The following is a 25,998-nucleotide window of genomic DNA, read 5'->3' on the forward strand; positions in this document are numbered from 1 at the left end:
ATTAATGATTGGCTACTAACCCTACTGAAAAGCAGATGTCTTCCAAGTTTAAGTGGAACAACAAGCTGGTTTTTGTTGATTTATGATAGACCAATATATGCTTTGTTGTATTTTTGGTTTGAGATGGTCTCACTTGGCCCAGAGTGGCTTTGCTGACTTTGAACTTCTGATCCTCTTTCCTCTACCTCTCCAGTGCTAGGATTACAAGTATGTATTACCATGCCAGTGTGCAACATATGTGGTGTTGGTACTGGAACGAAGACATAGTGCATGCTAGGCAAGCACTCTGTAAACTGTTCTACTTCTCCAGCCTCAAGAAGTGATTTTAATGACAATTCATTGTCATGTTTGTTTTCTAGTATATCTCAGAAAGAATTTTGACACCCAGACTCAATTTTCATGATAAACTTCTGTTGGTGACTACAAGTTCACATCACATGTACAAGGTTTTCCAGTTCTCTTTACTGAAGAGGGGGAAAGTGGTAACTGTGTGTCCACCTCATGCCCCATAAGAGGGAACTGTGATTAGTGACTCAATCCGAGTCATTTGGGGAGGGAGGCATAGAAATGTGTGGAGGAAGCAAGTTTCAGCACTAGAGATGGGTGGGTGACTTTTGCTCAGGGCCTTGGAGGTCATGGAGAAAGGAATTTGAAATAAAATGCCTGAGATTTTTGACTTTGAAAATTGTTATCTGCACTCCTTCCAGGCAAGCAGGTAGGCTGACTGCAGAAGTTCACCTCTCCTTCTGGTCCCCCAGATTCAGTCCACCAGTCTCACCATCCCACCCCTCACCAGATCTGTAGCCAAACACCAGATGCAATCTCCTTTTACTCTCTGACCCCAGCCTCAATAGATCAGAAAGATTTTCTCTTCCAACATTCTTTTATCCCATTCATCCCATCACCAGCAGGCATTCCCTGGGAACACACCTGTTGTGGGAATTTATTCAACCAGTAGACTTCTGGGTACCGGCCCATTAGAGCATGGTCTGAGGTACTCCATGTGGACTGATAAGTACAGACAGGAAGCATACTCACTCTCTTTGGTGTAATTGGAGTTCTGTTAGCAGCTTCCACAGCCCACAGAGGGCAGCAGCTCTCTACCCTTATTGTGAGTTTTCCTCCAAACAAATACTTGTAATCCTTTATCCAAGGCTATTATGGACCTCGTTAATTATGACTACATTTTGACACCCAACCAAATTATGACTACACACATCAGCTTGAGCAGGTCAGAGAATCAGGCATGTTGACTACAGGTCTCCTCTCTTTCCAGTTCCTCAGATCCATTCCTCCAGTCTCATTCCTAGCTCTGCAGCAGACCTGGAATGACCTGTCTACACTCTCTGACTTAATTCCAAGGATACTAACTAAGCAGATCCTGTCTGAACACTCTGCTTTCCTCCCTCCTGTGAACATTCTCAGGCCCCTGCCCTACACCCACTCATAAGTGTCATCTCCCAATACTCAGCAAAACATTTCATCTGGAACCCCAGTGGCTACACTTGTAGGTCTGCAGAAAATTTTTTACCAGGCAGCACACAACTGCCACACTCTCCTGAAACCCAGAGAGGAAACAAGGAACACCAACCTAAGAAAACAAAATGAACCCCCCCCCCAAAAAAAAAACAGATACCAGTACCTAGACCTATAATCATTTCAATCTCAGGTGCCTAGACACCAGGGTTTAAAAACACAATCAATAACAGGCAAGACAATGAATCTTTACAAGAGCCCAGGAACCATACTACAACAGGCCCTGAAAATTCCAACATAGCTTAAACACAAGAAAGAAGGGACTTAACACAGCCTGTATAAAGATGATAGAGAGTCTTAAAGAGGAAATGAATCAATCCCTTAAAGAAATGCAGGAAAACACAGGTATATAGTGGAAGAAAAAGAATGAAACTGTTCAAGATTTGAAAAAGGAAATAAAATCAGTGTAAGTAAACAAAAAATTCCCCAAATTGGGGGAATTCTGGAAATAAAAAAAAATTAAGAATTTGAATAGAAATTCAAGTGTCAAGCTTCACCAACAGAATAAACAAATGGTGCTGGCCAAACTGGATGTCTACATGTGGGAGAATGCAAATAGATCTGTACTTATCATCCTGCATGGAACTCAACTCCAAAAGGATTAAAGACTTCAAAGAAAACAGGTTAATAAATAGAAACTCATGAAACTAAAAAACTTCTGTGAGACAAAGCACACTGCCATTTAGACAAAGCATAAGCATACAGAATGGGAAAGGATTTTTTACCAACTTCACATGCAATGTGGGACTAATATCCAAAATATATAAAGAACATAAGAAAATGATATACAGCTGCAGGTAGGCTGCTCCAACACCCTGACCCCATCAATCAGACCCTGCAAGCTGCAAGTACCACTCTGTCCCCAACCCTCCTGTCCCCCACAACCTCAATGGAACTCTGAAACATAGCCTGAACTCCACATGAGGACCAAGATGCTGCAACTACACAAAGAGAACCAAGAGAGGAACCCTGAAGTACAGGCTGTGACTTTACAGAGTGAACCAAGAGAGTGGGCCAAGAGAGACCCCAGTGGCAACAGTACAGAGCAGACCAAGAACAGCTCCCAAAGACACAGATAGCCACTGCAAGAATTGGATAAAGTGGCAAAGATACTGCCAGCACCAAGTAGAGGAAGAGATGGGTAAGCGTCAATGCAAGAATTCACTTAACCTAAAAAGCAACATAGAAACACCAGAACCCAGTGGTCATACAACAGGAAGACTTGAACATCCTAGCCCAAAAGAAGCAGAAGAAAATGATTTTAAATTTGACTTTATGAGGATAATGAAGACCTTTAAAGAGGAAATGGAAAAACTCCCTTAAAGAAATGGGAAAAAAAGACAAAAAAAAAATGGAAGAAATCAATAAATCTCTCAAAGAAAACCAAGAAGAAACAAACAGGTGAAGCAGATAGTTCAAACAGTTCAAGACTTGAAGACTGAAATAGAGGCAATAAAGAAAACACAAACCAAGGTAATTTTGGATATGGAAAATCTGGGTAAATGATCAGGAACTACAGAGGCAAGAATAATCAACAGAATGCAAGAGATGGAAGAAATAATCTCAGGTGTTCAAGATGCTATAGAATAATTAGAATCATCAGTTAAAGAAAACATTAAATCCAACAAATTCTTAACAAAAAACACCTAGGAAATCTGGGACACCATGAAAAGACAAAACCTAAGAATAGGGATAGAAGGAGAAGAGCTCCAGCTCAAAGGCTGAGAAAATATATTCAACAAAACTATAGAAGAAAACTTACCCAAGCTAAAGAAGGATATTCCCATGAAGGTACAACAAGCTCACAGAACACCAAATATACTGGCCAAAAAAGTCCCCTCACCATATAATAATCAAAACACAAAACATACAGAAAAAAGAATATTAAGAGCTACAAAGGAAAAAGGTCAAGTAACATATAAAGGCAGATCTATCAGAATTACACCTGACTTCTCAATGGAAACCATGAAAGTCAGAAGGTCCTGGACAGATGTGCTGTAGACACTAAGAGACCACAGATGGAAGCCCAGATTACTATACCCAGCAAAGCTTTCAGTCACCATCAATGGAGAAAACAAGATAGTCCATGACAAAACCAGATTTAAAGAATACCTATCCACAAATCAGAAAGTACTAGAAGAAAAACTCCAACCCAATGAAATTAACTGCACCCACAAAAAAACACAGACAACAGATAACCTCACACCAGTAAACCCCAAAGAAGGGAAACACACAAACATTACCACTGAAAAATCACAGGAATTAACAATCACTGGCCATTAATATCTCTTAAAATCAATGAACTCAATTTACCTATAAAAACACACAGACTCAAAGAATGGATACAAAAGCAGGATCCATCCTTTTGCTGTATACAAGAAACACACCTCAACCTCAAAGACAGTTACTACCTCAGAATAAAGGGCTAGGAAATGATTTTTCAACTAAATGAACCCAAAAACCAAGTAGCTATCCTAATATCCAAACTAAAATCAATCAGAAGGTATGAAGAAGGACACTTTATACTCATAAGGGGAATAATCCATCAGGATGAAGTCTAAATCCTGAACATCTATGCCTCAAATACAAAAGCACCCACATATGTAAAAGAAACATTACTAAAGTTTAAATCACACATCAAACCCCACACACTGATATAGAAGATTTCAACATCCCACTCTCACCACTGGATAGGTCAACCAGACAGAAACTTAACAGAGAAATAAGAGAACTAACAGATGTCATGATTCAAATGAACTTAACAGACATCTACAGAAGATTCTACTCAAACACAAAAGAATATAACTTCTCAGCACCTCATGGAACCTTCTCTAAAATTAACCACATACACAGTAACAAAGCAAACCTCAACAGATACAAAAAAAATAGGAGTAACTGGTGTGGGACAATTCTGTATTCTGTCAATTATGTTTTAAATAAATGCTGATTGGTTAGCATCCAGGCCAAAGTATAGGAGGGACAACCAGACAGGAAGTAGAGACAGGGCAATGAGGACAGGATAAGTCTAGGAAGGAGGAAGCCCATTCCTCCTGAGTCCTGTCCAGACACGAAAGAAAGAAGATGTGACCTGCCCCACTGAAAAAGGAACCAAGCCATGTGGCTAACATATACTAAAATAATGGGCTAATATAAGTTATAGGAGTTAATAAGAAGCCTGAGCTAATGAACCAATCAGTTCTTAACTAATGCAGACTCTCTGTTGATTTTCTTTGTGGCTAACTGGCTGTGGGACCTTGTGGGAGGACAGAAACCAGGCAGGACAGAAAACTCAAACAGAATGGCACAACTGCATCCACTTAAAGCTCAAGAATTAAGTCTAGACAGAAAAGAATAAAACATGGATTCTTGATAGCAGCAATTTCTCGGGTCTGCTCTGCTTGCTAGAGGCAAGCAAGCACTCTCATTTAAGAGAGGCTTCCTGACTCAGCTTTAGCTGCAAAACCTTGCAGTTCGTAAAGAGGTCTTGCCACAAAACACTTAAATGGTGTTGATAAAAGCTGACCACATGTTTTTTGGTTTTAAGCCATAGCAGGAAAAAAAGCCACACTGTTTTAAAATGCTGGCCTTCTGGGCCGTCCTGCCAGGGCAAACTCTGACTCTTTCAGGCAGGTGGTCTGACTGCAGAGCATTTGAGTGTGGTTTGTGAGCACACTGCTGCAGCTTGCTTGCTGACAGAGACCTTGAAATGGCATAGAGTTGTGGCAATAAATGTGGCTACAATACAAAGAATCAATGAAACAAAGAGGTGTCTCTTTTGAGAAAATTAACAAGATAGACAAACACTTATCCAAACTAATCAAAGGACAGAGAGAAAATATGCAAAATAACAGAATCAGAAATGAAAAGGGGGACAGAACAACAGACACTGAGGAAATCTAAAGAATCATTAGGTCATACTACAAAAAACTATACTTCAGAAAGTTGGAAAACTTAAAGGAAATGGACAATTTTCTGGTTAGGTACCATATACCAAAATTAAATAAAGACCAGGTGAACAATTTAAATAGACCTATAATCTGCAAAGAAATAGAAACAGTCATCAAAAGCCTTCCAACTAAAAAAGTCTAGGGCCGGATGGTTTCAATGCAGAATCCCTACCAGAACTTCAAAGAAGAGCTAATACTCCTCAAAAAGGTTCAACATAATAGAAACAGAATGAACATCTCCAAACTCTTTATGAGGCTACAATTACCCTGAAACTAAAAACACATAAAGACTCAAGAAAGAGAGTTACAGACCAATTTCACTCATGATCACAGATGCAAAAGTACTCAATAAAATACTGGCAAACCAATTACAACACATCAAAAGAATAATCTATCATGATCAAGATGACTTCATCCCAGAGATGCAGGGATGGTTCAACACACAAAAATCTATCAATGTAATCCACCACACAAATAAAGTGAAATAAAAAAAAAAACATGATAATCTCATTAGATGCTGCAAAAGCATTTGACAAAATCCAATACCCTTTCATAATAAAGGTCTTGGAGAGATCAGGGATACAAGGAATATATCTAAACATAGTAAAAGCAAGCTGACAGACAACAACAAATTAAATGGAGAGAAACTCAATAGTCACAAATAACATAAAATATCTTTGAGTAAAACTAACCAAAGAAGTGAAAGACCTGTTGAACAAGAACTTTACATCTTTGAAGAAAGAAAATGAAGAAGATACCAGAAAATGGAAAGATCTCACAAGCTCTTGGATAGATAGTATCAACATAATAAAAATGGCAATCCTATAAAAATCAGTCTATAGATTCAATACAATCCCCATAAAAATACCAACAATTCTTTACAGGTCTTGAAAGAAAAATGGTCAACTTTATATGGAAAAACAAAAATTCCAGGATAGCCAAAACAATCCTGTACAATAAAGGAGCTTCTGGAGGCATCACCATGATCCCTGACATCAAGCTCTATTACAGAACTACAGTAATGAAAACAGTTTGGTACTGGCATAAAAACAGAGATTGACCAATGAAATGTAATTGAAGACCCAGAAATTAATCCACACACCAATGAATACCTGATTTTTGACAAAAAAGCTAAAATTATATAATGGAGAAAAGAAAGCATCTTCAACAACTGGATGTCAACATATAGAAGAATGAAAATAGATCCATATCTATCTCTGTGCACAAAATTCAAGTCCGAATTAATTAAAGACCTCAATATAAATCCAACCACACTGAACCTGATAGAAGAGAAAGTGAAAAGTAACTTTTAATGCATGGACACAGGAGACCATCTCCTAAACATAACACCAATAGAATAGACACTGAGAGCAACAATAAATAAACGGGACCTCCTGAAACTGAGAAGCTTCTGTAAAGCAAAGGACACAGTCAATAAGACAAAAAGGAAGCCTATTGAATGGAAAAAGATCTTCACCCACCCCACATCAGAAGACTAATCTCCAAAATACATAAAAAATAACTCACAAATCAAAATTCCAAATAATCCAAATAAAAAATGGGGTACAGAACCAAACAGAGAATTCTCAACAGAAGAATCTCAAATGGCTGAAAGACAATTAATGAAATGTTCAACATCCTAAGTCATCAGAGAAATGCAAATCAAAATGACTCTGAGATACCATCTTACACTAGTCAGAATGGTTAAGTTAAAAAACATCAATGATGACTTATACTGGAGAGAATGTGGAATAAGGGGAACACTCTTCCATTGATGGTGGAAATGTAAACTTGTACAACCACTCTGGAAATCAGTATGATGGTTTCTCAGAAAATTGGAAATCAACCTACCTCAGGACCCAGCAATACCACTATCGAACATATACCCTAAGGAGGTTCAGTCATGCTACAAGGACATTTGTTCAAATATGTTTGTAGCAGCATTATTTGTAATAGCCCGAACCTGGAAACAACCTAGATGCTCCTCAACCAAAGAATGGATAAAGAAAATGTGGTATATTTACACAGTGAAGTACTACTCAGCAGTAAAAAACAATGACATTTTGGAGTTTGCATGCAAATGAATGGAACTATAAAAACACATCCTGAGTGAGGTAACCCAGACCCAGAAGGATGAACATGGTACATACTCACTCATTAGTAAATACTAGCTGTAAAGCAAAGGATAACAAGCCTATAGTCTATGACCCTAGAGAAGCTAAGTAGCAAGGTGAACCCCAAGAAAAACATATATAGATCTACCTGGAAAGCAGAAATATCCAATATTGCCTGACAAAATTGGGAGCATAGGGGTGGGAGGCAAAAGGAGGGTGGAAGGAGAAGAAGAAGGGAGGGGTGAGGAGAACTTGAGGGAATAGGATATTTGAGATGGAGGAAGGACAGAGATAGAGAGCAAGAAAAGAGATATTTTGATTGAGGGAGCCATTATGGGGCTAGCAAGAAACCTGACACTAGAGAAATTCCCAGCAATCCACAAGGATAACCCCAGATAAGACCCCAAGCAACAAAGGAGAGAGTGCCTGAACTGGCCTTACCCTGAAGTCAGATTAATGAATATCTTAAATGTTACCATATGGAAACAGAGGCAGAAACCTGCAGTGAAGCACTTGGTTGATCTCCCAAAGTCCAGTTGAAGAATGGAAAGAGTGAAAATATGGCCAAGAAGTCAAGACCATGATGGGGATACCCACTGAAAAAGTCTACCTGAGCTAATGGGAGCTCACCAACACCATCTGGATTAGGAAGGAACCAGCTTAGGACCAAACTATGTCCTCTGAATGTGGGTGAGAGTTGTATGGCTAGGGGCAGACTGTGGGGCCACTGGCAGTGGCACCAGGATTTATCCTTACTGCTTATTCTGGCTTTTGGGGAACCTATTGTCTTTGAATAGATACCTTGCTCAGCCTAGATATATAGTAGGGAGGGCCTTGGATTTTCCCCAAAGCAATGTGCCTTACCCTCTCTGAGAAGTGGATGAGGTAAACGTGGAGGGAATTGGAGGAGGGGAGGGAGTGGGAACTTGGATTTGTATGTAAAACGAAAAATGATAGTCTTTTTTTTTTTTTTTATTTATTAAGTATACAATATTCTGTCTGTTGTATGCCTGCAGGCCAGAAGAGGGCACCAGACCCCCATTATAGATGTTTGTGAGCCACCATGTGGTTGCTGGGAATTGAACTCAGGACCTTTGGAAGAGCAGGCAGTGCTCTTAACCTCTGAGCCATCTCTCCAGCCCGATAGTCTGTTTTTTAAAAAATAAAAAAGCTATACAAAAATCCCACATAATCCAAGTAAAAATTTACCTAAACAGATAATTCTTAATAGAGGAAACACAAATTGCTGAGAAAATGGTTCAACATCGTTAGGTATCAGGGAGATGCAAATAAAAATTGCTTTGAGATTCCATCTTACACCTGTCAGAATGTGATATTAAGGGCATTATTGAATAAATGGGACCTCCTGAGACTGAGAAGCTTCTGTAAAGCAAAGGACACTGTCATTAAGACAAAAAGGCAACCCACTGACTGGGAGAAGATCTTCACCAACCCCGCAACTGACAAAGGTCTGATCTCCAAAATATATAAAGAACTCAAGAAACTAGACCGTAAAAGGCTAATCAACCCAATTATAAAATGGGGCACTGAGATGAACAGAGAATTCTCAACAGAAGAAGTTCAAATGGCCAAAAGACATTTAACGTCATGCTCAACTTCCTTAGCGATCAGGGAAATGCAAATCAAGACAACTTTAAGATACCATCTTACACCTGTCAGGATGGCTAAAATAAAAAACACCAATGATAGCCTCTGCTGGAGAGGTTGTGGAGAAAGGGGTACACTCATCCATTGCTGGTGGGAATGCAAACTTGTGCAACCACTTTGGAAAGCAGTATGGCGGTTTCTCAGGAAATTCGGGATCAACCTACCCCTAGACCCAGCAATACCACTCTTGGGAATATACCCAAGAGATGCCCTATCATACAACAAAAGTATATGCTCAACTATGTTCATAGCAGCATTGTTTGTAATAGCCAGAACCTGGAAACAACCTAGATCCCCTTCAATGGAAGAATGAATGAAGAAAGTATGGAATATATACATATTAGAGTACTACTCAACAGTAAAAAACAATGACTTCTTGAATTTTGCATACAAATGGACGGAAATAAAAAACACTATCCTGAGTGAGGTAAGCCAGACCCAAAAAGAGGAACATGGGATGTACTCACTCATATTTGGTTTCTAGCCATAAATAAAGGACATTGAGCCTATAATTCATGATCCTAGAGAAGCTAAATAAGAAGGTGAACCCAAAGAAAAACATATAAGCATCCTCCTGAATATTAACCTTCATCAGGCGATGAAAGGAGACAGAGACAGAGACCCACATTGGAGCACTGGACTGAAATCTCAAGGTCCAAATCAGGAGCAGAAGGAAGAAACTCAGGACCACGAGGGGTGCACCCACACACTGAGACAATGGTGATGTTCAATCGGGAACTCACCAAGGCCAGCTCGCCCAGGCATGAAAAAGCATGGGATAAAACCGGACTCGTTGAACATAGCGGACAATGAGGACTACTGAGAACTCAAGAACAATGGCAATGGGTTTTTGATCCTACTGCACGTACTGGCTTTGTGGGAGCCTAGGCAGTTTGGATGCTCACCTTACTAGACCTGGATGGAGGTGGGTGGTCCTTGGACTTCCCACAGGGCAGGGAACCCTGATTGCTCTTTGGGCTGATGAGGGAGGGAGACTTGATCGGGGGGAGGGGGAGGGGAATGGGAGGCGGTGGTCGGGAAGAGGCAGAAATCTTTAATAATTAAATATATTAATTAATATAAAATAAAAAATAAATAAATAAAAATAAAATAACTCAAAGGACAGCTTATCCTAGCAAGGATGTAGAGCAAGGGGAACACTCACTCATTGTTGATGGAAGTGCACTGTATGGCAGTTCTTCAGAAAGATGGGAATCTATTTCAAGATACAGCTATAACCACTCTGGGGCATCTGCCCAAATGATGCTTGTTCAGTCCTGTTCATTGCTGCTCTATTTACAATAGCTAGAAATTGGTAACTACCTAAATGTCAACCAACGGATAATGGATGAAGAAAATGTGGTACATTTATGCAATGGAGTATTAGTCAGCTGTTAAAAATTACATCATGAAACGTGCAGGCAAATGGATGGAACTAGAAAAAAGTCATCTTGAGTGAGGTAATCTGGACCCATTATATAATTATATCTATTCACTTTTAAGTGGGTATTAGTTATTAAGTAAATGATAAATAAGCTAAAATCTGTAGACCCACAGAGGTTAGGTATAGGAAAGGGACTTGGTGTGGGATATTTGTTTCTTCCTGAAAGGGGGAAATGAGAAGAGTTTTGTGGATGGAATGGGTGTGAGGAGGATGGGAACAGAAGAATCAGACAGGGAAAGAGAGGAGAGATTGGCTTGAGGGAGGACTTGCAGGCAGAGACAGCTATGATTGAGGGGCATTTGAGTGATATGGAAGCCTACTGGAATGGAAACCTCCTAAGATACATGATCAGGAGGATGGAATCCCACCGGCTTTCTCTTGTCTTCAGTTTCCAGTATGGTGGCTAGGTTACATCCAATTGAGTTATTTGCCAAAGAGGTCCCATGGAAATCCCCAAACATCCAGACTGTTGCCAAAACAATAGGTTCATCTCCACAAACTGAGAACAAGACCCTATTGCTGAAGGCAACACACAACTCACTGAACATGGAGAGGTCAACCTGGTGACTATTTAGAACCTTCACCATAATGTTCTTGTGTCTTTCCTGTGGAAAGGCACTCTGTAAGGCTATCAAAAGAGAAAAGTAAACACCACCCAGACACAAATCCCTTGGTCTACAATCTGTCCTGTCTGCAAAATATGCCAGGACAATGGCAGCACAAAGCTTGTGAGAGCAACCAGCCAATGTTTGATCTGACTTAAGGCCCGCTCCAAGAGAGGGAACACCTACCTGGCACTACTTGGGTGACAAGAACTGGAGGCTAAATAGCCCAGAGCCTTAGGGTGAAACCAAATAGTACTGGTCTTACAGAAAAGAGTAGCTGCGAAAGACTCCTAATGATATTCTGCTATACTCATAGATCAATTCCTTACTGAGCCATCACCAGTGAGCTTTCCTCCTGCAATAGATGGGAACAAATACAGAGACCCACAGTCAGACCCAATGCAGAGAGAAAGAGACCTTGGAACACTAACTGGGATGTCTCCACCACATCACTCCCATCAGAGCCCAGGGAACCCCACAGAAGAGGAGAGGGAAAGTATGCGTGCAAGAACCAGAAGGGATGGAGGGCACCAGGAGAACAAGGCCCTCTAAATCATCTGAGTAAAGAGACAATGAGCTCACGGAGGCCGACACAGCAATACAGGACCTGCATGGGTGCGTACCAGGTTCTCTCTCTCTCTCTCTCTCTCTCTCTCTCTCTCTCTGTGTGTGTGTGTGTGTGTGTGTGTGCTTTATAGCTTTCAGTTTAGCATTTTATTGAATTTAGAGTGTGTGAAAATGTGGGTCTCTGGATTCTAGTACCTTCTCTTGGTGTTCTTTTATTTTTGTTGATTTGCCTTGTCTAAGTTTGATGTGGTAGTTTTTGTTTTATCTTATTACATTTTGTTATGTTTTGTTATCTCTTAGAGGCCGGTTCTTTTTCCAATGAGAGACAGAAAGGGTGTGGATCCAGATGGGAGGGGCAGTGGAGAGGAACTGGGAGGAGCAGGCAGAGGGGAAACTAACCAGCACATATCATATGAGAAAAGAATCTATTTTCAATAAATGGGTGTCAAAGGAAAATTGATATCTGGAGATTATCATATATATATGTATATATATATATATATATCCTTAGTATACAGAATTGTAGTGAGGTAAGTGACTTTTTTTTGCATGTGTGTATGTATTCATGTGTGTGCATGCACATGTGTATGCAGTTGCCTGTGTAGACAGAAGTTTATGTCACGTATCCGGTTCCATTGCTCTCCATCTTCCATGTTGAGCAGGATCTCTTGTTGAACCAATGCCCCACCATTTCGGGTAGTGTGGAAAATTGCTCAGTTTGCCACTCTACTCTAGATATTTCTTTGTCTCTGCCCCCTTGAGCTTGGGGTTACAGACAAGCTCCCATACTTATTTGACATTTACAAGGACTCAAGGGATTCAATTCCAGTCTTCATCCTGAGTGGCAAGCAACTTATAACCTGAGTCTTCTCCCTAACCCAGACAAAAGTGATTTTTAAGATCTTTTCAAGTCTTCCATACTGATTTTCCTTATTTATCTAGACATTGCAATCATTGCAACCCTTTTTCTGTGTCACTAAGATTTGCTGCAGAGGAGGGGCTAGCAGTTACAAAGAACTGCCTGAAATGTCCCCAGAGGGGAAAGACTTCATCCTTTACATGTCTGTTGCTTTCCCTACAGCATTCCAGAAGGACTAGTTAGCAACCAGCCATGATGCTCCAAGGAGACTTGATGACTTGTGTGTCTCGAGAGACAGCAAGTGGCAAACAATTCTATTATTATTACTTCATTGACAACTCGCCCAACTAGCTGGCTCAATTTGCAAAGGTAGGCAATGGAGTAGTGCTTTTAATTAGTAACATGAAGGCAGTCAGCCCTCCACACAGATTTGTTACAGTCAGCTGCTCCTTACTGGTGCACCATAAAATACAGCTCCCAGAGAGGCCCTATTGCATGCAGACAAAACTAACATAATGTTTACAGAGCCTCACTGTGGTTTCTGTCTTTCCTGGTTGGCTTTCCTATTTTAATAGTTCACTAGGAGGTCTGCGGTGCTCAGGAACACCAGGGTGCTGCTGTGGACACACAGTCTGTCACTGGATCCATGCAGTTAGGGTCGGCTGTTTACGAGGACCCCAGATGGACAGTGCTGAGTGCCTCTCACTGCTCTGGAGCCCTTGGGCTGTGGGGGCCCACACAGAGACACCTGTCAGCAGGTGCTGAAAGAGCCTCCATCCCCAGTGGCTTCCATGTCTCATTCTGCATATCTCTGTAATTCTCCGTTTATTAGGCTTGCATTCACGATGGCCATGCAAACTTGTTGAGGGCAGCAGTGAGCAAAAACATTTCTCAGCGTGTTTTTTTAGGAGAGTGGTACCTCATTTCCTTCATAGCTCTAGTGACCAGGACCATGATCTTCTCAATGTTCCACATTCTAACAAGAAAGAAGCCCTAGACCTCCAGCTGAAAAGGGAGCATGCTGGGAAATGCCATTCGGTTTGGTTTTCTGGACATCTCCCCAGCCCAAACACACAGGGAAAAGCAGAATAGCCCTGGGTCATGGATGAGACTAGCTTTTCTTTTCACTTATACAAACATGCTGCCTTCTCAGCAGGAAGTGGAATCCGAGTGAATGAGGATGATGGCCGCTTTGCATGGGGTAGACACACAGAGAACTCAGCATGCCTGAACAGCCGTACAGTGATCCAAGGCGTTCACTACACTTTGAAAACTTGTCTGGGGGAGGGAGGGTGCACAGATTCTGATTAGGGGGATCTTTGGCAAGAGTTGCTCTCCTGGAGAAAAACCACCCAAGAGGTGGGCTTGTCGAGGAATGTGCTTTTCTGTAACTGGTATGATGTGGACTTTTTCAAGAGTTTTGGACACCTCTCTTCTGGAGTCACTGGTACCCATGTGATGGTCTGACAGGCCTACAGGACACCTGCATCACCCACCTCCTCAAGAGGACCTGTTTAGATTTCTAATATCTAGTTTCACATTATTAAGTGATACCTTCCTTTTTAATTTTAAAGTATGACTTAGACTCTGCACAGGCTCATGTTTGTAACAACTGTTGTTTAAGGTAGCTTAACTATCAATGCATAGACTTTCCCCAGAGGGGTTGATGGTATTAATTCCTCCCAGGAAAACTCCCAAAAGTATCACAATTCCATGAGTTACATTAAAACACAGATGGAAAGGAGGCATTAAAGGTGCCTGTGAATGTGTGCCCACAAGACACCCGTCTAGGATAAGCACTCCCCGCGTATGCAGACACACAGAAGTCAGCAGGCCTCCCTAGAGCATCACACCTGCTGCTAGCTCGTGCTTCCGGAATGGCCCTAATTGAAGCTGTCAGCTACCAGGAATTAAGTTATTTCACAATGTGAAATACAAACTTGGAAGACAAACTCAAAGTTTAACTGTTAGGGAACGACTACAGAAGGCTGTACAGCAAATTATATTCTGCACGCAGATGGGGTGGGAGTTTTTCTGGTAACAGACACACCCATCAGATTCTTTTCAGAGTTTGTCATTTCCCCTAGGAATTATATGAGTCTTTAGACTGTATTGAACAGAAAATGTCCCTCACAAAGAGGAGCATGGATCAACACTGTGGGGAAATGGACAAGCTGGCCCTGAGTAGGGTTCTGCTGACCATGGCATGTGACTGTCTTTGTGTAGGAGGCACAGTTGGCAAACTTGATTACCATGCAAAGGTTAGGCTCTCTCATGTCAACTCTGGTGAGAGACTGATAAGACCACGAGGGGCCAGGCCGTCAGGGCTCACCACAGGCTTTCCAGAGGTTGAAAGGCCTGCTTTGATCCCGAGATGCCGTAGCACCCTGAGGTCAGTCATGGCCACCACTTACACTTCCTGCTCTCCAGAACAGCTCTCCTTGGAAAAGCATGCTGAGGTACACTGGGACATTCTTGAGGCTCAAGTCTGGGGAGAGCACGAGGAAGGTAGATGCTAAAGAAGTCACTTCATGGTGGCACTCAGTTATTATCACTGGGATCCAGAGGACGTGTATGATTGGCAGATTGGGGCAATTCTCATCTGTGCTCTGTTGCAGAGGTCAAGTCTTGGGCTTGATATCACAGGGTTGGGATTCACGCTCTGCTCTGTCCTGTCCTCATCTGCTGCCATCCTTTTTGGATGCGTCATACTACCTCCTCAAGGGCCAAGCTTTGGAGCTCAGGCTGTGTTCTAAAAAGGGCTACGTATATTTGCATCCCCCTTCAGGAGAGGACTCTTGGCCCTGATCCTGCCATTCCTTCTCTTCTCTTAGAGTTTCACACTGCCTTTTCTTTCCAAGTTAGTTTAAAGAGAAGGCCGTTTCCCGAGGTAGGTAGACATTTCTATTCCCAGGAACTACTCAGGAGGAACCTACCATTCTCTAGTCAGGTGAGCATGGATTATCAAAGCAGAGAAAGCCATCCAAACAGCAGCAAGCTCTCATGAACATGGGTTGTTTGTGATCTATTTCTGCTGGAAGGACTGGCTTCCCTTCAACTCTTTTGGGAGGGGGGGCTCTTATCCCTCCTCTATGTCCCAGGAGCCACTTGCTTAAAACAAAACTTGTAACATGGTATCTGTTTCATCAGGACTGTATGTTTAGGTCTTGAGGACCCAGGCATGGTTCTGAACTAGATCATGCTTGCGATCCCTCAGCAGTGAACAGCGCCCAGCATGTATGAACAGGGTATGTTTAATATGGCTGCTCAGCAACTTTACCTTCTAGGTCTACTACTGTCTGGAAGGATGCTCCCTTCTCTCTACCCTTCAGGGTGAGCTCTTTGCCTACTGAAGCACAGCAAAGGCTTCTGTATGTGGCTGCATTTTAGGTAGCTTGCTTTCCCTTTTCTAGATTCTCTCTTAGAGACTGCTTTAAAAAGAAAAAATAAACCACCCATGTTTCTGGGGGTTCTGAGCAGTACGGGGTTGAGGATAGGAAGCAGATACAGTTCTCTGAGTCCTGGGGGTCAAGAATAGTCACCAGTTCCTTAGGGCTTCATGAATAAAGCTGAAGGCTCCTGCTAATACACCCCAGCAGAGGAAAAGGCTCAAGAATAAGATGACAACAAGGGAGGGAGAAAAGAGCCTACCCCCGAGGCAGGACACACCCAGCTCTGAGAAACAATTTTGAAAAGCAACCATTGGGTATTCTTTGTGGGAAGAGGCATACTGGCTTCTTGCATGCAACTGAGGTCTTTGTTTCTGTTTGATACTGGCTGTTTTTCTAAGAGGGGTAAGGCCTCTGTGATCAATTGTGCACCCTCCTTCCCCTAATTACCAGAGACCAGCAATAAGCTCGCACATATCTGAGGTTGCTTGGTTCATGATAAGGCACGAATGGAACTCAGCATGTAAGCAATGTTTGTAATACAGCGAACGTCATTTATGCAGATACACACAAAACCTTCCTCAGTCCCTACTACACATATCACATAATGTACCAAATGAGGAACTTACAGGTAAGATGATGGATTAGAAGCTCCCTCTGATGGTTAGTATTGATCATCAACCTGACAGAATTTAGCATCATCTGGTAATAGCCTCTGAGCAAGCCTGTGGGAGACTCTATTGATATAAGACCCATATTAACTGTGTGTGAGGCCGTTCCTTAGGAGCCTGGAGTAAATAGAGTAGAGGAAGCCAGCCAAGCAGTAGACATTCAGGGTTCTCTTTCACGACTGTGGCTATGGTGTGAGCGCTTCAAGATGACACATTTTCTTCCCCCACAATGATGTATCCCAGAACAGTAAATCAGAATAAACCATTACCCCCTTCAACTGTATTTGTCTGGGTACTTTATCTTAGCAACAGAAGCAGGAAACAAAGATATCCTCAGTGGGACCCACTGTAAGATACAGGATAGTAAGCAGTAGCGTCTATTCTAACAGGAGCTGAAAAATGAGGCTGGACCATGAAGTTTGGGCCAAGGCTAGGGATAATTTTCCGAGGGACCCTGTGGTTACATACATAGCAGAACTCTGAGCTGGAAAAAGAAGAGGCTGTAGACACGTGACCAGGGCTGAATGCACAACAGAGAGACCCAAGACCAGCACAGGCTCTGGAGACAGAGGCTAAAGTGTGCCCAAAGCAGAGATTCACTGGAAATCTAAGGGAGCAGTCCAAGAGGGAAACACCTTGCTATTTCCTGGGCAAGTGGTCATCTGGGCACTAAGAATTTCACTGCTGAACTTGGGGGTAGGTGTTCCATAGTTGAGACAGAACCGACTTGATATGAAACTTCATAGTGTCTGCAAAAACAGAGTCTGACAGAGGCGGCTAGAATCCTGGCGAGAGAAGCCTGCCCAGCTGAAGAGTTAAGCAATAGTGTTGGGGGTGTGGTCACATTAATACCTTGGCCATTGAAACTCAAGTCGGGGAAGTAAGACCGTCTCTAATACGTGGAATGATCCAGGGGAAACTACCTAACAGCACATATGAGGGTTGGCAGTACCCAGTCAAGGACTGACATCTACTGGAAGCCGAGCAGAAATAACCCCAAAGATTTATTAGAATGCCTCTCAAGGGGCTTCCTGCAGAGAGTGTCTGTTACCCATATTAACTACACACTTTTGTTGGATACACATGAAGAAAGCAAGCAAAGTTTTGATGTGAATAAGTGGCTGGCTGGACTAGGTGGGGTGCCCCAGAAAATACTAAGCTGGGCTCTTGCTCTGAAGCCAAATGAGGTCAAGAAGAGGGGGGACATTGTGAGGGTTTGGTTTCTGACATTGGGCACACATGTGGAGGAAATCAAGAGCTACGTGCCACAGGAGCTGATGCCTTGTGGCAGATAGCCAGACTCATCTTTCAGTTACAGTTGGCAGGAGAAGCGGAAAGTCCTGGTAACACACTAGAGACAGGCAAGAGATATGGAGAAGTCAAGGATGCTGCCTAGTACTGGAACTTGAGACATTAGGTGAGGATAATCCATCTGTGATTTTAGAAGAGAGAAGTGAGACAGAGCGAAAAAGCTTTCCTCTGCTGTCTGTATCTATAGTGCAGGGCAGCATGAGGGTGGCAAGGCCAAGGAGCTGGAGAATGGGAGAATATGGCACAGAGCGGGGTGGGTGGTCACAGTTCATGGATCTAGAGGCTACTTCACAATGGCTTGTAATCCAGATCAAGCCATGAAGGGCCCACGGCCGGCAGAGTGTCTGCACACAGTACCTGTTGTTGCACGCCCCGGTGATGGGCCGGTACTTATTTGCCAGGCAGGTATCAGGACATCTCGGTGGCAGCATGAAAGGCAAGCATCCCGACAGGTTGGCGATGGTGCCCAGAAGGTCTGCTGATAGGGCATCTACATAAGATAGACCAGAATGTGTGTGACAACGTCAGTACTAGATAACACCAGTACCAGATAAAGTCCCTTTCCAACAATGTATCAGACATAGCCTCAACATCTGCACTGGGGCTTCCTGTGTAGCCTCTGTCACCGTTCTGAGAAAACCTGCTGTCTTTTCCCCAGTCATATACACCTTCATTTAACCCCCTCGAGCACCTTCATTGATAGGACGGTGGGGGTTTTGTCTATTCTTTTGCTTCATGAAGATTCAGAAATACAACCTGAGAACCACGAGGCTCCAGGAGGACAGGCCAGGATCCACTTCTTAGAGATGTCACCCATCTCACAGGACACATTGCTGGGAACAACTCATTACATCTGGGCAACAAGACATTCCCATCCCACAATTATCTAATGCTTCAGGGGAGCCCTAAGCCAGGATATCTATCTTCCTGTAGGAACCTGCTTTGGTTTAGCTGGCTAATAGCATTCATTCCTTCCTCTACAAAAGCCTTTATTCTTTTCTCCTATTGATTCCTCTCTCTTATAAACTTCTCTAGATTAGAGCCTGTGAATGAAGTCTCTTTTATTTTACCGTTTCTCTTGCCAATTCTGTCACTTCCCTTATGATACCTTAAATCTTCTGGAGTGGCAGAGTCTATAGCCAAATAACTTTACAACATTCTTTAGGGTAGAATTCTCCAGTTTCCCAGTATGGCCTGCCTTCCCAATGTGCTCTCACTTGGGCCTGGGCTGAGTGCCTTGTAAAATGAAAGGAGGAGCTAGTAGGCTCCCGTCCTTGGGGCAGGTTACCCCACATCCCTTCTACTACTGTCTGAGCTGATGTCATTACTAGATAGGGACCAAAGTTCCTAGGAAGGTCTTTCAACTATGTGGTCTGAAGCAAACCTCTTTTAGGAATGACTTTTTGATTGCTATACAAATCAATTAAACTTGCTGGGCGGTGGTGGTTTATGCCTTTAATCCCAGCATTCAGGAGGCAGAGGCAGGTGGATCTCTGTGAGTTTGAGGCCAGCCTGATCTACAGAGCAAGTTCCAGGACAGGTTCCAAAACTATACAGAAACACTGTCTCTAAAAACAAGCAAACACAAAAATCAATATAACTTAACTGTTCAGTGTAGGATCTGAGTCTGAGAATTGCAGTTAATCCTGGTTTAAAACACATTCACCTAATCAGGCAAAGCAGCACTAATGCTCAAGTAGCTCACAACACTGCACTGGAAATAGATCTCACGGAGTTTGTTAAAAGAAAGCTCATTTTCAAGCGTGTCATCACAGAAATGACAATGCTCTTTAGGTGGTGCCCATGCTGGCTGCAGTATCTCAGCTCCACAGAAGTTTTGATCTGAGGTGGTTTATATTTTCTTCCAGTGTGCTCCACTGCAGCCACCACGTGAGCCCAGAGACCGCAGACTCACCTCATTTTTGGAGGCAACCCATGTGGCTGTCACATTCCTTGAGTAACTAAGTTAGAGGCCCTGGCTACAAACTGGGAAGCTGCATCTGCAGCCCCCGGCTTGCCGTGACCAGACACACCCTAGATGAATGTTTCCTCAAAGAACTTCTATGAGGGAAGGTGTTTACCAAGTTCGACTAGGTGGGAAGATTATAAGAACGTCCCCAATTTATTTTAGACCCCAAAAGGCATGTTTCTCTACAGAAATAGGATTTGAATACCAGAGAAACTGTATTTCTCAGAATAACACAAATGAGAGGTTGTGCATAGGTTTAAGCAGAGCAGAGGCACGTGGCCACTTACCTGTGAAGAACTGTGATGGTTCCCGTTTCAAGGTTTGTATTGATGTTTCCATGATCTCTGCTGCTCGGGAAACGGCTCCACTGGTGGACTCTGGCAGCTTGGAGAGAGACAGAAGCTGGGCGGGCGAAAGGACTTCTCTTTTCTTGAGGTTTCTAGAGCATACAGAGACATAAGTTAGTTGGAGCTGGGGAGGCAGTTCAGCTGGCAAGAGTACTTGATGAACAAGCATATAAGTACTCAAATTTGATTTCCAGAACCTATCGAAAAATCTGAGCATAGTTGTCTGCGAAGTGGTTGAAGATTATCTACTTATGTGAAATACAACCACTATGTATCTAAAGAACCTGATTAGTCTAACTATTAAAGAATCTTTAAACAACTGGGCAGCAAGTGAGGACAATGACCTCAAAATGTAAACAACATATAAGTATCTTGATCAGAGGTAGAAATGTATAGTACAATATGATAAATATGCCCTAAAATTGTATCAATATACAAAATGTCTTAAGCAGAGGTAGAAATATGCATGCATATAACAAAATAATTTTGCATAGGTGTACAAATATTGTAAACACAAATAGGAGCATTTTAAACATAACAGATATAATTTGAATTTGTATCAATATACAAGACTCTATACCAATGTATATTGTCTATAAACAATAGCTCATAAGTATTCACTCTATTACTCACTATTATTAGTGTGAGTAAGCTCACACTAATTTATTATCCCATTCAATTTTCTCTCCTTTTTTAAAAAGGAGATCCCTGAGCCTACAAAATTTCCACCCCAACCCCCAACCCTATACCAGTTATAATCAACCCCTAATTGATGTCCCTAACCCTGAGGACAAACTTTGTTGGGAGAGGCCTGAATTGCCTGGGACTTAATTACTAAATTTAGTTAATTAAGAGCAACGTGTTCATATATAGAGAATTGAGTTGGCCAGAATATCAAGGAACCCAAAGCTTGCAGGCAGTCGCGAGCCACTTCAAAGAACTGTAGAATATGGCATTTAAATATCTTAGGGTTCTGTTGATGTGAGACACAATTGTTCCTATTCCAATACCAATCTATTCCTGAGAGAATGTTGGGCACTGATGACACTCAGAGTTGATTTCTTCTTGGCAAAACTGGCCTTTGAGCAAAGAACTGACCATGTTTCTACCACTGACAAAATGCATGGTGTCTGAACCGGACAAGCAGAATACAAGAAAAAAGACTGCCAAACCTTACTAAGACAGGGTAAGATGGTTTTGAAAATTCTCCTGCCTCTGAAAATGGTCTCTCAGTTACTCTAGGACGTAGTCAAATTTTGGTTGCTCCAACTTTGCAAATGAGACTTTGGGTGATTGCCCAGGTAGTCAGTTGTCTCTGTCATTTATTGCACATTTTGGAAGTTGTTTGATTGTACTTCCTATTTATTCAAGTAATATTATTTCCCTTCTCAGGTCTTAGATGGGGTTGAAGACTCGATAATCATAGTTACTTTCCTCTCATGACTTAGCCAAGCCATTTCTAATACAAGACTTAGACTCCTAAGGATAGGATAATTATTGAAACATTTAGCATATGTTTCTTGCTTAATATTATTTATGCTGGTTGTAATTCTAATTTTTATACTTGATACCTGTTCTTATTGCATTTAGTTTTTTATTTCGCATTTAGACAAAAGTGGGAGGTACTGGGGAAATTCCTTCAGCCAATGACGCTTTGGGTGTGCTCTTGAATACTATAAAAACAGATGTAGAAATGTGTTCTCTCTCTCCCTCCCTCCCTCCCTCTCTCTCTCTCTGTCTCTGTCTCTCTCTCTCGGCTGCTGGATTTGGTTCCTGTTCCCCTCTAGAGCAGAGGACTGTTGATCTGTGAGTCTACCCCTAAATAAAGAACCCTTCATTATACTCCCTGCTGAGCTAGTGTGGGACTACTTTAGCGCACCTGCTCTTATCACAGAACAAGACCAGTGACTTTAGATGACAGTGTCTTTTGTAATCATTTCCACATCTCTGTATATATCCAAAAACAGCATGCTGCAGATCCCAAAATATGCAATACAAATAAGACTTAAAACCTCAGGGCATAAATACTATGATTATGACAGTTTTGTAGGTGAGGAATTTAACACTTAACTCATGTAAGGTGAGTAACTTTTCAAGGTAGATATGTGTGACAGTAGCAGTGTTGAGATACATATATACACATACATACATACGCACACATATACACACACAGACCTCAATGCACTGGTAATGAGTGACTCTGTTTACCAATGTCCATGGTATAATATATGACATATTAAATATTTATATTTTTTTACATGCTCATGTATTAGTAAAAGATCTAATGAAGTCCCGAGTCTTGAGGAGACAGGTTATTTAATTTGTAATCTAGGACATGAATTGACCAAAGCTCCAAGGGAATGGACAGAGGTCAGGAGGCCTCAGTTCAGAGGTGGAGGCCATTGTCACTCACCACTAGCAGGGCTTTACCTTCCTGAGATGTTAATGGTAGACAGAAACAAGGCCCCTAAAGACAGACACATTTCCCTAAGGACATTGTTAAGAGGGAAAATGGTATGTTTTAATGTTTGTATTTTGAGTACCCTTCTGATGTTTGCCTTTGTAAACAGACAAATATTTTGGATGTAGGGTTATCTGTCTTTCTATTTAGTGGTTAATGAACTTTCCCTTACTGCTCTAGCTGCTTTGAGGAAAGAAAAAAAGCCTGCTAGTCTAACAGCTGACTATCGCTATGCCAGAACTAACCACTGAATACACCATGGACACCTTACCAAAGACCCCAGCAGTCAGCCCCAGGCCTTTTGCTGTCATGATCCTTGATGAACCATTTCTGCCTCCTTAGAGGAGCTCTCTGGGGCTCTAGCAGAAGAACTGGTGAGACTGGAGCTGGGGCAAGACCACAACGGGTCCAAAACAGAAGCCTTGGTGGCTGTGATTGGTGCTAGGAGGCTGGATGGAGGGAGGGGTTGAGCATTCAGCTACCTGACTGCCGAGGAAGCAGCTGATCAGGTTGAGAACAGGGAAGGAAGAACGAAGCAGAAGGAAAGATGATGAGGGAGTGGAGGGCAGAGACAAAGGATAAACAAAAATTTAAGAAGCCAGAGAAAAGAACGTGCAGACCATGGTTGATGGAGTATTCTCAGAGAGCTGTCCGTTCCTTAGAGTCAAGGCTCTTCGACCCTAGTCCAAGAGCTATAATACTAGTCGCTGCCAAGGGCTAAATTTCTAAAACCCCGGGCCTGGTAGGTACTGTTACACTTGTCAGGCTAAGGGCCCTTATACCTGAGACTCGCAGGGACTGGCACTGGAGCGTGACACTTGCTGATGCCTCTTCATGCCTACTGCTGTTGCTCACTGTTGCCACAGGGAAAGGAAAGCCACTGGAGAGGAGCATGGGAAGACCTTCTCCTTGCTTGTCCAGGATTCCCATCTGGGCAGAGCAAAAGAACCCCTGGTTGGCTGTTTGGTGGACAGCCACTGGAACAGTCTTCCCTGGTATCTTGACCCCTAGGCTGGGCATTCTAGTCCTCACAGCTTGCTGACAATAGTGACCATTACCAAGAACCAGTGCCTATATATTCTCCTGGCTTGTCCCCTTAGCTATCACATGGTCCTTCAAAAGAACTGGTCCTCCCTGGCGGATGACCTCTCTTCCATATTCAGCCTGCTCTGTGCTCAGATCTTAGGGACTAGATGAAGTGTTTGTATCAATTGCCTAGTCAGCTGTTCATTTGCTGTGGTCCCGGGGAGGGGCAGAAGAGGCAGCTTCGCATGTTAGCCCTCCAATCACAGTGCAGGTCTCCAGCCATTGCACAGGGCTAACCTGACGGCGGCAGAGGCTGGAAGGGTGTTAAATGACGGGTGTGCGTCCTCATATTTGCAGGAATATATTGATTTTACACTCGCATTGCGGGAACTTTGCGTTTAGCTGGCTCAGGGTTTTTTATGTAAAATGCCGAGGAAAAGCCATGTGTCAGATGTGTGTTCTCTTCAGTCCCCTGGGTGTTGGAGAAGTGGAGACCACTGCCCAGCAGCATTGTCCTCATCAAGCCACCCTGTGCCCTTTGCTTCTCAATCTGCTGCCAGGAAGAACCTGGAACATTTTGGTGTCAGCAGACTAAGATGAAGTTACAGGTCTGAGCACTGATAATCTAGCCGAGTCCATCTAGGAGCCTGTGGGCAAATGTGAACCAGAAACTCACTCTGAGCACTGAAAGGGAACCCGTTTGTTGCCCCAGGAGTGGGCCTCATGGGTAAGGATGCAGTCCTGGCACTTTGTGCTGTCTAGAGCTTTCTGTTCCCCCAGACCCACTGTCTCTCAGAAGAGAAAAAAGAGGGAAAGTAATCTTATCCACGTTCTAGGTGGGAGAGAAGATGGGAGGTAGGGAGGGTAAGGGGGAGAAGAAGAGAATGGAGAAAGAAAGAGAGGGAGAGAGAGGACCACCTGGTGAATATACAGGTATAGATTTTGTTCTACAGAAGTGCAAGTCTGAGCCAGGAAAGTTCATCTGCCTGGTCTGATGAGGACTCTTGGTCTGAGAGAGTAGAGGAGTTGGTGGCTTTACTCCTATATTCAGAAAGGGCTACTGAGCATGCCTGGTACTTGGAGCTACTTCCTACAGCATATCTGACCTAGGTGGCTCAGCCAAGAATGGCAGCAGGCCCTTCCCACCCTTACCAGCTTTTAGACATGGCTCTACTCCCTGCTGCAGAAGCATAGGCTGCCAATCATAGCTGAAGCCGCCATACAGCCAGTACACCTCATGCACCCCCCGCCCAAACAGTGCAGTCATAGGGTTCCCCTATGCCATCAGCTGCAGTTCCCTCACCAAGGTCAGCACCATGAAACCCTTTCGGGTTTACAAACTCTCTCCCACATCTCCCACCTCCAGTGGGAACTCTCCAACTCTAAGATTCCCAGGAGCATCCCGCACTACTGAAAACCTCCCTGTCTTCCCTCATGATTCCTATCAGTTCATTTGCCAGTGTCCCCTCTTTTTTTCCACCTTCAATCTTTTTTAATAGTCAAGTAACAATTTGTCTGTAGCCAATGTGGAATAATGAAACCGTTTCCTACCTGGCATAATAGAAATTTGAAGTAAAATCAGAATATGTCAGGTAATAATTTGGCTATAAGAGATGTAACTTTCCACCAACTTCCAATAAAATGATAAGCTTGTGAAGACAAAACCTAGCATTCTTTTTGATGCTTTCTGAACATCTAAAGAGACACCATGATACCATTAGCACTGGTGTCTGCCACATATTTAAAAGCATGATGTCAGGGCCTAGAGAGACAGCTCAGAGTTCAGAGCACTGACTTCTTTTCTAGAGGGCCCACGGTAGATTCCCATCACCCACACTGTGGTTCACAACAGTCTGTAAATCTAGTTCCAGCAGATCTGATGCCCACATCTGGCCACGGCAGGCATATGGTGTGCACATGGAACTTAGATATGCATGTGAATAAAAACATGTACAGTCGTGCAGTAAGATTATAAAATTTTGCTTAAAAAATTAAAAATGAGTATAAGATGTCAGGAAAAAATGATGGGCAGCTTTGGTTCTATGCTTGAGGTAGTACAATGGTGACATCCTAGTGGCCACCAA

At 42.7% G+C, this 25,998-nt stretch overlaps 1 protein-coding gene across 1 annotated transcript in view; it reads right to left on the reverse strand.

Annotated features, from left to right (window-relative positions):
- The window catches only part of Tpo (thyroid peroxidase), a 72,658-nt gene that overhangs the window by 39,619 nt on the left and 7,041 nt on the right, over positions 1 to 25,998 (reverse strand). Inside the window, exons 4-5 of the mRNA XM_057779192.1 lie at positions 20,368 to 20,519; positions 18,469 to 18,601 (exon numbers count right to left, since the gene is read on the reverse strand). Of these exons, the coding sequence (XP_057635175.1) occupies positions 18,469 to 18,601; positions 20,368 to 20,519 (285 nt within the window). The remainder of the gene's footprint in view (positions 1 to 18,468; positions 18,602 to 20,367; positions 20,520 to 25,998) is intronic.

The sequence above is a fragment of the Chionomys nivalis genome, chromosome 1 (genome assembly GCF_950005125.1).
Source record: "Chionomys nivalis chromosome 1, mChiNiv1.1, whole genome shotgun sequence".
NCBI lineage: Eukaryota > Metazoa > Chordata > Mammalia > Rodentia > Cricetidae > Chionomys > Chionomys nivalis.